General features: G+C 42.3%; 1 protein-coding gene across 5 annotated transcripts in view; it reads right to left on the bottom strand.

The window, feature by feature from the left end:
- Positions 1-416: 416 nt before the first annotated feature.
- DCAF17 (DDB1 and CUL4 associated factor 17) overlaps positions 417-15,722 on the bottom strand; it is a 46,207-nt gene continuing 30,901 nt past the window's right edge. For all 5 annotated transcript variants that reach the window (XM_061608505.1, XM_061608504.1, XM_061608506.1 and 2 more), the window contains 5 exons: positions 8,654-8,763; positions 7,434-7,521; positions 5,413-5,496; positions 3,280-3,435; positions 417-926 (listed from right to left, as the gene is read on the bottom strand). In XM_061608505.1, coding sequence (XP_061464489.1) covers positions 735-926; positions 3,280-3,435; positions 5,413-5,496; positions 7,434-7,521; positions 8,654-8,763 — 630 coding nt within the window. In that variant the 3' untranslated portion in view covers positions 417-734. The remainder of the gene's footprint in view (positions 927-3,279; positions 3,436-5,412; positions 5,497-7,433; positions 7,522-8,653; positions 8,764-15,722) is intronic.

Below are 15,722 nucleotides of genomic sequence, written 5' to 3' on the forward strand. Positions count from 1 at the left end.
TCTGCAGAAAGCAGGACAGAATTCCCTGCCCAGCAGCTGATGCACGGGAAATTCCATCCTGCTTGGTTGCTACCTCCCCCCCAGCACCACAGATCATCAGGTGGGCATGACAAACCACCTGTCACTGTGGTGTCAGATGACTGACAGGTGAGTGGTCCCACCCACCTGATGAAGTTGCCCTGTGGAATTGGGGGAAGATAAAGATCTGGCCCACTGGACCAAAAAGATTCTCCACCCCTAACAAACTGGATGATTTTTTATGGTCAGGCTACTTTATAACTACAATGACAGAGCATGAACATTTCTGTTACGTAATAATAATAAATGACCTTGCTCTATAGAGTCTATTGTTTTATGGAATTCGAAAATGGTTGAAAAATATTTTTAGGGTCCTGCTTAAAAAAGACAGACACATATTTTAAAGAATACATAAATAAATACTGTTTTGAGCTATTGAAGTTGGCATACTCTTCTAGCCATAGAAACTGGTCCAACAAATTGTATTCTGCTCTTGGGCCAAATAGGTAGCTCCCCCTCTTCCTGAAAACATAGGTAATAAATGCAATTACAATTTTGTTGCATGTAAGAGAACTTCAAAATAAACAGCTCAATGCATTATTCATTTTAAAGGATTTACACTTACACAGATGAAACTGAGTAATAGTTACTAACTAGTTCAGACAAGTTTACAAATCTGGGTGTTGTCCCCAGCAAAGCCTCTAAAATGACTGGAACTATAAAAACATCTCAAAAGTTCTTCCCAATTTTTTACAAAACAATCGCTCTCCTTTTTCCTTCTTTATGATTTCATCTTCCTTGGAACTACTGCAGATCATTTGGTAAACGTAACAGCTGAAGATCCTGTTCGGCTTTTGTTCTATGTGCACCACTATATTTCTGTCAAAATAAACTTCGTGGTTGTACGTCTGTATTGAGAAAACAAGGAAAATAGTAATTTTCATTTCTGCTAGATAGGGTAGAAAATGTACTCATGACACATAGGCCTTCTGTGGCATGACATCACCCTGCAACAAGCTGATTATAACATGAAGCTTAGAGTAACCAAAGAATATAGCTCAACCCCAGAGGGATGGGGAACCTGTGGCCCTCCAGATATTGGTGGACAACTCTTCCATCATGCTTGACTACTAACCATGATGTCCGGGACTGATGGGAGTTAAGAGCCCAACAGCATCTGGAGTTCTTGCTATACCCAAACAACTTGCACTTTATGTTAACACTGTATAGAAAGATATCCTGATCTGTTCTAAAGCTGACAAGACAGCTGACATCAGTTCCCCTCGGTTTGGCTTCTCTGTTGAGGGACAGACCTACCCCACAATGGGCCAGTGTGAACAGGCCCAAGATCAGCCAGTGAACTTCACAGCTGTATGACCATCCTGCATCTCCCCAGTGCTAGCCAGACACCTTACGTGCTTGTATGAAACTTGAATAAGGCTTCAGTTCTGAGCTCACCTATTCTGGGGTGGCCACAATGCACTAGCTTGACTGGGACTTCCATGGTAGTCCTCTTGGACAACTGAGTTGTTGCTTTAATGCCACAGAGGCTAGTGCTTTCCCAGCAAACACTTTCTTCAAGGATATGCTTAAGAGAAACATTTTCATAATGCAAACATACAGTAGATTCGTGTCAATAAATGTTCCGAGGGAACAAATCTGGGTGGAGGAAAGGTGAGGATTTCTGAAGTAGCTGAAATTCCACCTGACTATAACCAAGGCTGGGAGGGTGAGATTTGGTTGACATGGTCGCATCTCTTGCCTCCTTGGCAAGCATCTCTGTGAGTGCTGGGTAGAGCAGGGCCCCAGTGGGATCACCAGTGCCAGAGCTCGGTGTGCATGTCTACCTCTCTGGGCACCCTGAGAATGGTGCTTCTGGAGCACCACATTCCAGCACTAAAGAGGGCACAGAGCAGGTGGAGCCTGGTACAAGGAAGACAACATTTCCTTCCTGCTGTGACTTGGGGATTCAGCGGAGACTTAGCTGGCAGGGCAGGGGGGAGAGAATAAAAGGGAGGAAAGCAGAGACAGGGAAGTGGCTGTCCCTTCAGTGATGGAGCAGCTCTGGCAGCTGCTGGAGGCAAAAAGCTACTGGATGGAGAGTGCTGTCTGCTGTGGGGACTTTGTTCAATCCTCCAGTAAAACCAGTGGCCGGGGATGATGTAGCTCAGTAACATCTGGAGGGCCAAAGATTCCCCACACATGGACTAGGGGGTGGGGGCAGAGTTGCTGGCAATCAAAATCTGTGGAGACAGCTTGTGAAGGCAACATGTCTAAACCAGTGTCCTTTGTTTGTCAAACATGTGTTGTAAGTCACATATGAAAGTATGACCTTAAGACCCTGCTCCTGAAAATAGTTATTTGTATTAATCACTGTAATCTGAAATGTAAAATAGGGCATGCACATTAACTAAGTTTGAGGATCATGAATGATGTGTACTTGATAAATCTTTACCAATGCAAATGATATAAATCTTAGAGGCAGGCAAAATTGCTGGCCAATTAGAACCCACATGTTCCCCAGATGCCTATTATGTGCCCCATTGGCTCTAGCTACAACCTAGATAAATCTGATATAGGGACACCAGATATTTCTGATGGAGCCCTCATATCAGTGATGAGGAAATTACTCAACCTCCATATGAGAGAAAATTTGGGATTTTTGCTTTACTGTTATTTTGTAGGGTGGCAACTTACGGTAACTTAAGCTGTCAGTGGAAGGTTTTAAAAGGTGTGATACAGCTATACCTTAACACAGGACCTGGCAAGTTCCCCCCACCCTGTCTTGTGTTATGCCGGCCCTTTGTGCTACAATCAGCAGGCATATCTGCCTCTTTTATTTCAAAAGATTGGGTGTCAGTTTTGTCCCTTCCACATACTTCAAGCTCGCTGCTTTAAAAAAAACTTTAAGTTCTGTTTGTCATTTATGTGATTAGAAGTTCATACTGAGCTTTTTTTAAAAAAAGCACTCAATTTTTTAAAGTTGCAAAACTACTCCAGGAGAGAGAGAAAGAGAGAGAATGTGTGTCAGTCAAAGCCACCAGCCAATCAACACTGTGCATGGCCAGCTTCTAGTTTTAATGTACAGAACTGGGTTTTCCTGAGCTCAGCTCTGGAATAGAAAAGGTACATCTGACAACAACATAGTGTGTTTCTTTACATTTGAGATCTGAAGGGCACATACAACTGGATGAACAATAGCATATTAAACTGAGCTACTAGAAATGTTAATGAAAATTTGCATTAGTGGATTATACTCACCACATCCCAAGATTCCATAAAAGGAATGCTCTTAAGTTGAGTTCCATGCTCGTTACAGTGAAAGTCAAGGTGGGCTGTCCCATCAGCTCCTATCTGAGTGACTGCCACAATGGACAGTAAATTCAGTTCATCTTCATAGTCCACAATTTTGAAAGTCTTATTAAAAATATGAATTTGGGTTAATCAGAAAGTTAACTTTTTAGTTACATTTTCAAAATACCTCCTAGCTATTGTGCAGATAAAAAACCAATGGTAAGACAAATAAGAGAAAGAACCATGATTTATAAATGCTCCTGTCATTAATTGCGGCTGCTTACAGCCAGCTTTCCAACCATGGTTTCAATACTTTTCATTCAGGGTCTCTAGAAATCTGTGATCTTTCCATGTGTCTGAGTTCAGGGGTTCCCAAACTGTGGTCCACGAGCTTCATTCAGATGGTCCACAGCATGTCTGCATTAAGTATTCGTATTTATTTTTAACTGAATTTTTATTGCTTCTTTTACTGAACACTATGTAATGCAAATTGTAATGCAATGAAATACAACATAAGAAATAAAACAAGCAATAAAATACAATTAAAAATCATCAAGTGGAAAAATAATTAAGTGGTCCACCAAGACCATCAGCAATGTTTAAGTGGTCGATGGGGGGAAAGTTTGGGAACCACTGTCCTAGTTGATGTGTAGATGATAAGTTCAACAGTATCACCTTGTTCAATCAAATGGCAATTCTAGATAGTTGTCCCACTCTAAAACTCTGTATGTAGAAAAGAATATATGTATATGGGTTGGCTCCTTCCATTTAAATGAACAAGGAAGCCATTTTGGGTGGGAAGCTCCAGACATATATGAGTCCTCCTACATCTGCATTATTAGATGCAGGTAACTGACCATAATCCATTTTAGCATATGCAAGAAAAGCAATGCTAATTTCTTTAGGATTTAAATCACATACATAAAGTAGATTGTGGCATAAAATTATGAAAAAATGTTTTGGAGAAAGCTGTATGTGGCATGTCTGGCTGTTACAGCGAGGTCTTCATGTATCCAAGTAATGTAGGAAAACCGGGCTAGAAAGGCCTTGGTCTCATCTAGCAAGGTTCTTATGGAAACAGGGGTCATAGCTTTGAGAACTAGATCAAGTATAGTTTTATCATGAAAATGATTATTAAAAACAAAATGCTTGGATATGTCTGCCTGCTAAATCCAGGAAAATATTTTCAACAAACAGTTTTCCAAGTGAAATGTTATTTTTGCCATAAAATTAAACAGGAGGCATACTATGGGTAAACTTCTGCCTCCTCATGTGTTTTCTCTCTCTTTCTAAATTTGGTAACTGAATATAAATGAACAACAGGTTTTAAAGGCCATGAAGGAACCCTTGCCATGTTTTCACCCAGATATTCATTTCCATGGAAACAAGGCTGGAAATGGTTTCCAGAAGCCGAGGAATTAGAATTCTTGTGGCTATGTCATCTCAGCTAAAGTTCCTGATGGAGAATGAGAAATGCTTTCCAAAAATAGTTGCTAATGATGTGGGGGGCACACTGCTCAGATGTGTAGTGTTTTCCCCTGTGTTTATTTACCATCTTTTTCCTGAACCTTATGTTTTCAAATAGCATAAAAGTGGTCAAAGGCAGCGCAGTGTGCAGTTAAACTGGATTGTCAAATTGTCAAAATTTTCACCAACCAATTAGATTCCTTTTAACCTTTAAGGATATCTAGGCCAGTGCCAGGCTACATTACTAAAATTTAACTAGACTAGTATCTCTTATGTTGATTTTTCCTGTGCACAGAGAACACAAAAGCTGTATTTTAGGGGAAAGTTGTTTTGTTTCCCAGGAGTTTGCTGGCAGATTCCTCACTGACCATCAGTGGACTAGGAAACAAAGAGATCTGTTCTATCAAAAAATAAAAAGGGGATATTCATTATTGTTCTTGTCCCTCCCAATTGAACTCAGATAATGCATTCCAGGACATTTAAATTAACAGATTAACGTATCTGTGCAGCTGTGCACATGAGTAAGGTGTATTTTACATGTACACACAAGTTCTACAAAGCCAATGCGGCTTATTTCACTGGTTGCCTCATTCAAGATCAATTTTTTGCTGACTGCCTCAGGATTTACGTTACCTCTTGTTCAGGGTCATCATCCAATAAGTTAATACGCTTCTTCACCACTCGACCAGAAGCTGTTACCATTACAGAGTTGTTAACCTTTGAGATTAAAAATATGAAGGTGGGGGGGGAATTAGACAACTAGTGAACTAAGTGTAACGCTAACTGAACTATTCATTTTACTTTTTTGGTTAAACATGGATTGTTTCTGCTGCTAAAGGACAGACTGGGTAAAATTTCAAAATGGTTTGAAAAATGCACACAGCACCTAGAAAAACCACAGACACCATCTTCTTAGGCATCTTTGCTGAAAAGATTTAAAGGGTAATTACAAAGCATTCAAGAGAACAATGAAGTCAACTGTAGATTTTGAACTGTTGCAACAATACAGACTAACAGCCACTGTACTCTAAAGACACAGCTTTTCAGCTTGCTAGATATTTATAGCACAAAAAGCAATTTTGAGCTTGAATAAATTATTTGCTATTGCTTATTCAAAAACCACATTCAAATCATTATTAAGCTGTTTCTCATCCTCTCTTTATTAGCTATATTATTTCTCTCTTGTAACTATGTAGTAGTTCATTAAAAACAATGTAATTCAATGTCACAGCAAACCACATTTAATAGTCTACTGTGAATGTGCCTACCTAGGCTATTTGTCTTCTCCCTGCTTTGTGTTATGCCTGAACCAGGGATTGTGGTTTGTTTTGCTCTGAACAAATCATGATCAGTAAGCCAAGAACAAACCATGGCTACAGACTGATTTGTTGAGAGTGAAACAAACCATGATCCACGATTCAGAAGTAATGGTAAGCCAGGTATCATGTTTTGTTTCCTCCATGCATGAGCAAGGAGGAGCTAAGAGGGTCCAATGTGCTCATTTCCATTAAGCCATAGTTTATGGCTTACTGTGATATGGAATGCAGCCACTCTAACAACACACAGTCGTATTATAATATTTCACTTGCTACTCAGTGTTTAGATCCAAACATCTCTCATTACTTGGGACTGTGGTTCAGTAATCAGTGTTTCTCCAAAATCTCACGTCTCCTCCATCCCTGCTATAAATTAGTAGATAAGGGGTATATAGGAAGTAAGAGGTATGGAAGGAGACAGACAGAAATAAACCCAAGTTCTAAAGCAGGGATGGGGAACTTGTGGTCCTCCAGATGATGCTGGACTCCTGCTCTCATATTCTGACTAATGGCCGGGGCTGATGGGAGTTGGAGTCCAGTCCAACAATATCTGGAGGGTTCCATGTTCCTCTCCACTTTCCAAGTTGTAAAGTTATGTTCTTGACTAAAGAAAACACTTCCCTCTTTTTTAATGGTTTTAAAACTGTATATAAATACTTTGCCCACATGTTCCTAAACTTTCCTCTACAACTATGAGGACTAGAAGCTCTTTTGCTTTCAAAATAAAACTAATTCTTACAAAAAAATAGTAATTCTACAACCCTCGTTTTAGTTTTGCCTGGTACACACAAATGTCTGAAAGAGACTAAAAAAAATTAGCAACTCATGCCCAAGAGGCAAATCCCATCTCTCTCTAATTTAAGCAACTTATTCTTGATCAAATATAGGTTTTGACAGCATACATTTTCTCCTCAAGGAGAAATTTATTTTGTAACACTACTAACTTTTCAAAGCTGCCTAACCCACATCTGAAAAAGTAGCATGGTTTGCGAGCTGTACCTACACTCAGAAAAACTTCTTCAGGTGTAAGTCATCAATGTTTCATGGTGAGTTTCTAGGACTTTTCAATTGTATTTTTTGAGAGATGTTTCTATATAACATCCTTCAGATATTTTGGAAATATTTTAAAGCCACAGTCGCCTAAATAGTGAATGGCTTCAGCATAGCACCAAATTTGCCTATTACTATGGCCGTGATCCAGGCCTAAATGACAGTAATTTTTCTCCATTTAATCCATAGATCAACTGAGAGAAATGATCGAAGCCTCTACAACATACAGATTGTGCAAATATAACAAAGGTATTATTTTTAAAACCAATTTTCTTGTTATTTTCTCACATTATTTTCCCTGTTGGCCTCTATGACAAAGTCTTCTATAACTTCCTGCTGTTCTGCATTATTTTCAGCTTCTTTCAGCTTCAAAACTCTGTTAAGAAAAAAAACCCCAGGGGAGTTACTTTCACAAGAAGGTGTGATGGAGCAAAGTATCAAACTCCCAACCACAGTTCCACAGCCATATATAGATATGGGCACACCTTTAGCATATTTTGGGTGGTGGCATCAGAATCTATCATACACTGGATCCATTTCCAGCTAGATTTCACTTGGTCAGGAACAGCCAGTGTGGCAGTACAGTGCTGTGGAGCTACCTCCCGACACCAGCATTGCTTCAATTACCTGGATGGTGCAAGGTCATGGCTGCATGGGCTCAATGGCAAAGCCAATCTGGTGCTCCCATAGGTGCACATGTAGAGCTCCTTGCCACCCACTTGCCCAGCTCCCTCGCCGCTGCAGCAACGGTGATGTTGGGAGGAGGGTTCCATGGCACTGCCCCACCTCACTAGCTGCTCCTGCATATGGTTGACAATAAAAATTGCCACCCACAAGAGATGAGTAGACCATAGTCCATAAGTAAGAGTTCTGCATACGGAGCAGGTTACTGACGTCTCCAATTAAAAGGATCAGACAGGAGTTGATGGGAAAAATCTCTGCCTGAAACCCTGTAGAGCCGCTGCCACCCAGAGTAGATGATACAGGGCTAGATGGACAAACGGCCTGAACTGGTATAATGCAGCTTCTTGGGTTCCTGTACATTAGAGTAGTATCCAGGACTCTGCTGTGCATGCCTGCACCCATGCACACATATACTGGTGTAGAACATTTTTTATTTTTAACTCCTTATTTCAGGCATTTCAGAAATTAATCAGTTTGCTTTGAAAATTCAAATGTGAAGATCTAGCTATGTGACCTTGGCATAAGTTCAAGCTGAGTAAAGAAATAAAGATGATAAACAGTAAGTTTCCAATGCCGAAAGGCCATAGCTCAGTGACAGAGCATCTGCTTTGCATGCAGAAGGTCCCAGGTTCGATCCTGGCATCTCCAGGTAAGGCTGGGAAAGTCTCTTCTCTGAAACCCCAGAAAGCCATTAGTCACTGTAGACGTTACTGAGCAAGATGGACCAATGGTCTAACAGTGTAAGGCAGCTTCCTTTGTTCCTAATAAAGACAATAAACAATGAGCCTCCAATAACTCTGAAGGCTAGTTTCAGCAAGACTCACTTAATCAACTTTGGTCCCACATGTAGCATCCTCCCAGAAGTGTCTGGGTGGAAAGATATCCAGTCAGGTTCCAATGAGCAACATTTCATATCCTGTATGCCATTCTCTGCCTGGAATGATGGAACAGAGTTTAAGGCGTCTCGAGCAAACAATGAAGAAAACTCCAATCCTGTCTACACTGAGAGGTTGTATCACACATTTGTATCCTGATCTTTCTAGAAGGAGCTCTGGACATTTACTGCAAATTGTGTTATCCCATTTTAAGGATCTAAACACAAGTTTCTGCAGTCCAAATTCACCACACTTCATTGGCTCACAGAATATTATTCAATGTCTTCACCAAGAATACAATCATATGGCAAGCCTTGGAGTGTTATTTTCATTTCTATCAGAAAGAAGTCAACCCCTAGAGCACAGAGAGAGTCAAATTTGAAAGAAAACATGCAGCTTCCCATCTAATTTATTACAGGGGTACTTTACCATAGTGCTACTGGGTTGTTTGTAATGCAAAAAAAGGATGAGCTAGAATAGGTATGCCTATTTCAGATTTTGGAGCTCAAAGCAATTAGACTGAAACAGAGTTTAATGTTTGCCTATATATAACATAATTGGATAGGATGCCTTCCCCAAGCATTATTATTTAAATCAGAGGTGGGAATCTGTGGTCCTCCAGATGCTGTTAGACCACGTCTCATCAGTCCCAGCCAACACATGGCTGGGCTGATGGGAGTTGTGGTCCAAAACATCTGGAAGACACCAGGTTGGGGAAGGTTGTTTTAAGGGGGTGTGCTCTCGGTGCAATGAGCTCCTGGCTCTCCGGGAACGACTTCATTTCCTTGAGGCCAAGGTGGCGGACCTGGAAAAGCTGAGAGAGGCAGAGAGGTGTGTGGAGGAGGCCTTTGTGATGTTCCTATATTAATGTATATATGGTAAGTGTTGTTGTTTTAGAAGATACATGGTAAGTGGAGTGAATGTGAGGTGGTGAATTGTGGAATCGGGGGGGGGGAGAAGAGAAAGAGTGGATTGCTTGGTGGGGTTTAGAGAGTTGTTTACCAGGAGGGAGGTGGAGTTCGGATTACTATTGAGTAAAACCATATGCTTATGTGCCTTAAGAAGAAATCTTGTTAATCTTGTTAGCTTTGTTATCTGTAATAAATACTTAATTTGGTTTACCAAAGGCCTGATCCTTGGCTGGGGTTTCACAGACCAGAAGGGAGGGTAAGGTAATGACCAAGGCTGAAGGGAAACTGTAACAAATGGTGGCAGCGGTGAAGAGAATAACAATACCAGTATTCAGAGTCTCTGGGAATACTAGTATTGGGACGTTACTGGTGGTTGCCTAGCAGGGGGATCTGTTGAGATCTGTGCTAGAGTGGGGATAGGTAAACCATAAGAGAGAGCGGTCCGGACTGGTGGAGTCCCTGGTGGTGCCTAGAGACAGGCAGTAACCACGAGCAGGTAGGAACCTGACAGGGAGAGCCAGGGAAGGACGCATCACATGTGGTGGTAGCGGTGGGATACGAACAACAGTGAATCCAGATACGAACCAAAGTGAGTCCCAAAGACACGTGGTGACAAAGGAGACTACGTCACAGGTGTTGGCTGTAGCAGTGAGATACGAATACTAGACAATCCCTAATAGTTGTGTGGCAAACAGAAATAACAAAACAAGATTACTTGTGAGAGTGACTGGCAAAGAGTGTGTGGCAAAGAGTGAGTGAACTCAAACACCATGGCTGAATACATAAAAATGAAAAGAGAGGAGCTGGTGGAGAAGTGCATAACATTCAATTTACCTCACGAGGGTAAAGGGGTAGATGAATTGAGGGTAGCACTTATAGGATTTGCTACTGCCCAGCAAAAACAACCTGTCAGGGAAGAGACCCCAGAAGGATATTTAAGCAATCCCGCTTATATAGAGTACTTGAGAGAGAAGTTAAGATGGGAGGCTGAGGAAAAAGACAAGCAGAGGGAGTTGGAAGCTGAGAGATTGAAGATGGAAGCTGAGAGACTGAGGATGGAAGGTGCAGAGAAGGAAAAACAGAGGGAGTTGGAAATTGAGAGAATGAGATTGGGGTTTGAGGAGAGGGAGAAGCAACGAGCATTGGATGCTGAATTACAAGTAGAAAAGTTAAAATTTGATAGAGAGAAATTTCACTCTGAGGAGACAAGGAAAGACAGAGATGGAGCAAAAATAAAAATTACTCCAAAGGACTTTGCTGTCTATGAGCCTGGTCAAGATCCTCAAATTTACCTCAGCACCTTTGAAAAAGCAGCTCAGTTGTGGGTGCTACCTGAAGATAAATACATGCAGTATTTATCAAACCTGATTAAAGGGGAATTGGCTGAGGTATACCAATATTTCCCCTCAGACAGGCCCGTCACCTATGCTGAATTCAAAGAAGCAGTGTTTAAAAGATTCAGACTGGGGCCTGATTATTTTAGAAAGCTTTTCAGAAACTGCCAGATACAGACAGGGAGGTCTTTTGTGGAACTGGGAGCAAAGTTGATGGATATATTTGGAAAGTGGATGAGTAGTGCCAAAGCTCAGTCAGCGGAAGAGGTGAAAAGCCTCATGATACTGGATCAATTATACCATCAGTTACCACCAGAAATAAGGCTCCTGGTCAAAGACCGTTCCCCTACATCTGTGCAGGAGGCCACAGAGTTGGCGGATCACTTCGCCTCCAATAGAACTGGCTGGGTGGGGAAAACATCAAGAGAGTTTAAACCCAGACCATATAGTGCTGGCAGAAGGGATGTGGTACCACAGCGAGTGAGTCCTCCATTAAAATCTGAAGGGCACAGGACACCCCAGAGTGGATCTGTGTACCCTAAAAGTGAGGAGAAATTATGCTACAAATGTGGTAGACCGGGGCACCTACGTTTTCAATGTGAGGTTGCCAACCCCATTAGTAATCCTGCTCAGACAAGGGCAGTGAAAACAGAGCCCAAGGCTTTAGAAGCAGCGAAAAAGGTTAAGTTTTGCCAGATAAACTGGACAGAAGTAACAGACCTGGATTCAAGTCTGAGAGAGGAAGTGAGTGTACAAGGGGCAACTTATTGGGCATTGCTTGACACTGGTGCCGCTCAGACGTTACTGAGGCCAGATTTAATAAAATCTGAAGAAATATTACCTCAGGAAACAGTGACTATCCAAGGAGTGAGGGGTCAACCAGAGAGTTTGCCTGTGGCCCTAGTGAAAATGGAATGGAGAGGCCGAAAGGGCCAATATGAAGTTGGTATTAATGCCCAGCAACAAGAACCAGTAATACTGGGAAGAGATGTTATGGGGGCACAGGGGAAAATATATGTAGTGACCAGACAGCAAATTGGCAGAGAAAAAGAAGCCATATTAAGGGGGGCTGAAACAAACAGGGTGGAATCTGTTAACCAGCCTCAGGTCACCATAGCAACCACTAGCAGGCCTGCTGAAGAAGACAAACTGTATCAAGTGGTCTCTGGGGAAGAAGCAGATCAATTCAGGGAAGAGCTGCATAAAGATATAAGTCTGAAGCAGATAAAGGAACAAGCGCTGACCCAACAGATTCCTTTCACTGACAAACTGAGGAATCAAGTTGTGTGTGAGAATGGGATTTTATATAGACTGTGGATGCCTGCTGAGAGAAAGGATGAATGTGAACCAGTGAAGCAATTGATAGTGCCTAGCAAATACAGAACCAGATTGCTAGAGGTAGCCCACGATGTCCCATGTGCAGGACATCTGGGAATAAAAAAGACCAAGAGGAGATTGGCTGCACATTATTATTGGCCAAATATCTCCAAGGATGTAAAACAACATTGTCTATCTTGTGGAATATGCCAAAAGGTGGGAAAGAGTGGAGTAAAGACCAAGGCACCCTTAAAGCCCCTTCCTATAATTGGACAACCCTTTTATAGAGTGGGAATAGATTTGGTGGGCCCTTTTTCCAAACCCACAAGGCATGGCAAGAAATATCTAGTGGTGGTGGTGGATTTTGCCACCAGGTACCCAGACGCAGAAGCACTGAGATCTGTAGAAGCCCCTGTAGTGGCAGAGGCTTTATTAAAAATCTTTATGAGGCTGGGTTTCCCTCATGAAGTGCTGACAGATCAAGGCAGTGTATTCATGGGAGAAGTGATGCAATGTATGTGGAAATGTTGTGGTCTAAAACATCTAAAGACCACTACTTACCATCCCGCCACTAATGGGCTAACTGAGAGATTCAATGGAGTTTTGAAGGGCATGATAAGAAGCTATGTTCTAGATCACCCACAAGACTGGGATGAACGTTTGGGATGCTTCTTATTTGCATACAGAGAAGTCCCTCAGGAGTCAACAGGCTTCTCACCCTTTGAACTCATGTTCACTAGAAAAGTGAGGGGACCTTTGGAACTGCTAAAAAATTCATGGGAAGGAACTCTGGGAGAGTACAAAACTTCTGTAGTAGATTTTGTATTGGAATTCCGCAATAAATTAACATCAATGATGGAAGTAGTGAAAGAGAATTTGAGTCATGCACAGGAGAAGCAAAGTTACTGGTATGACAGAACAGCCAGAGAACGTGTGTATGATGTGGGAGATATGGTTATGGCGTTCATACCCAGGAAACATGACAAATTACAGGCTAACTGGGAAGGACCATATACCATCAGAGAAAGGCTTGACACAGTGACATATGTAATCACCACAGACCAATTAAACAAAAGCAAAGTGGTTCATGTAAATATGTTGAAACCTTACCATACCAGGGATGCAAAGGTGTTGCAAGTTACCTTATTCCCTGAGGGAAGTGGGCCTGAACTTCCAGATTTGGTACAGGAAAGCAAAGACAAAGGAGGGGTAGATCAAGTGGAATGGTCAGAGGAGGTGAAGGAGGAAGTAAAAGAGGAGATTCTGAGAGTTTTGAAAACCTATAGGAATCTCTTTAGCAACAAACCTGGCCGAACCAGGATAGTTATACATTCCATTGATACTGGAGATCATGCCCCAATCAGATCTGTTCCGTACCGTGTGAATGGGAAAGTTTTGAATGAGATCAAAAAGGAGGTGGAAGAGATGCTGGAATTAGGAGTGATCAGGGAATCCATCAGTCCCTGGGCCTCAAGTATTGTCCTGGTTCCGAAAAAAGATGGAACGACAAGGTTTTGCATTGATTATCGGCTAATCAATAAAATTACTGTCCCAGATGTGTATCCTATGCCTAGGGTAGATGCAATGTTAGAGTTATTGGGGGCAGCAACCATTATCTCTACACTAGATCTCTGTAAAGGATTTTGGCAAATGGAACTAGACGAGCAATCCAGAGCCAAAACTGCCTTCAGTACACCAGATGGGTTATGAGTTTGTGACCTTACCCATGGGACTAAGGAACTCACCAAGTTCATTTCAGAGGCTAATCAATACTGTGTTGCGAGGCATGTCAGATTTTGCAGTGGCCTATATCGATGACGTGGTCATTTTTAGCAAGTCGGTGCCTGAGCATGTCCAACACCTGACAACAGTATTGGAGGCCTTAAGAAAAGCAGGCCTCACAATAAAAGCTAAGAAATGCCAGTTTGGACTAAAGGAAGTAATCTATTTAGGACATAAGGTGGGGAGTGGGAAAATCACCCCCTTATGGAGCAAGGTGGAGGCAATACAAGCGTGGCCGATCCCCTTAACCAAAAAACAAGTAAGGGCATTTCTGGGTGTGGCTGGATTTTATAGGAAGTTTGTGAGAAATTTTGGGGAAATAGCAACCCCCTTGCATGAATTAACAAAGAAGTGTTCTGAGCGTGTGGTATGGACGGATGAATGTCAGAAGGCTTTTGATCTACTGAAGCAAGCCTTGTGCCAAGGACCCATATTAATAGCACCAGACTATGAGAAACCATTCATCGTGGCTACAGATGCGTCGGACCTCACGCTGGGAGTCGTCTTGCTGCAGGAGAGAGAAGGCACCAGACATCCAGTGGCGTACCTGAGTCGCAAGCTGACGCCGAGGGAGAAAAACTATTCGTCGGTCCAGAAGGAGTGCCTAGCGGTCGTGTGGGGACTGAACAAGTTGCGCCCATACGTGTGGGGACGAAGATTCACAGTGACTACGGATCATCGGGCCTTGTTATGGTTGCAGACTATGAAAAACCATAACACTATGCTGCAGAGGTGGTCCTGGGCCCTACAGGACTATCAAGTGGACTTCCAGTTCATCAAAGGCAAGGACAATGTACTGGCCGATGGACTTTCCAGGCAAGTGGCTGGGACTGCAGTGACGTGACCAGACAGAGGAACAAAGAAAGACATTTTCCCCATAGAGACTTTTATTTGTTAACGCGACGTATAAATCCTGGAACAGGAATAATACTCTGCTGTTGTTTAAGGGGGGGGAAATGTGATGTTCCTATATTAATGTATATATGGTAAGTGTTGTTGTTTTAGAAGATACATGGTAAGTGGAGTGAATGTGAGGTGGTGAATTGTGGAATTGGGGGGGAGAAGAGAAAGAGTGGATTGCTTGGTGGGGTTTAGAGAGTTGTTTACCAGGAGGGAGGTGGAGTTCGGATTAGTATTGAGTAAAACCATATGCTTATGTGCCTTAAGAAGAAATCTTGTTAATCTTGTTAGCTTTGTTATCTGTAATAAATACTTAATTTGGTTTACCAAAGGCCTGATCCTTGGCTGGGGTTTCACAGACCAGAAGGGAGGGTAAGGTAATGACCAAGGCTGAAGAGAAACTGTAACAAATGGTGGCAGCGGTGAAGAGAATAACAATACCAGTATTCAGAGTCTCTGGGAATACTAGTATTGGGACGTTACTGGTGGTTGCCTAGCAGGGGGATCTGTTGAGATCTGTGCTAGAGCGGGGATAGGTAAACCATAAGAGAGAGCGGTCCGGACTGGTGGAGTCCCTGGTGGTGCCTAGAGACAGGCAGTAACCACGAGCAGGTAGGAACCTGACAGGGAGAGCCAGGGAAGGACGCATCACAGCCTTCAGGGACGTTATAGCTGTGTCCCACTCCAACGATGATAGCTCTCCTGCTATCATGGAGAACGATGGTCTCGAGGAAGGAGAGCATCCAGCTGAGGAAGAGGGAAACGATCCCATAG

Source organism: Rhineura floridana, chromosome 2, assembly GCF_030035675.1.
Source record: "Rhineura floridana isolate rRhiFlo1 chromosome 2, rRhiFlo1.hap2, whole genome shotgun sequence".
Taxonomy (NCBI): Eukaryota; Metazoa; Chordata; class Lepidosauria; order Squamata; family Rhineuridae; genus Rhineura; species Rhineura floridana.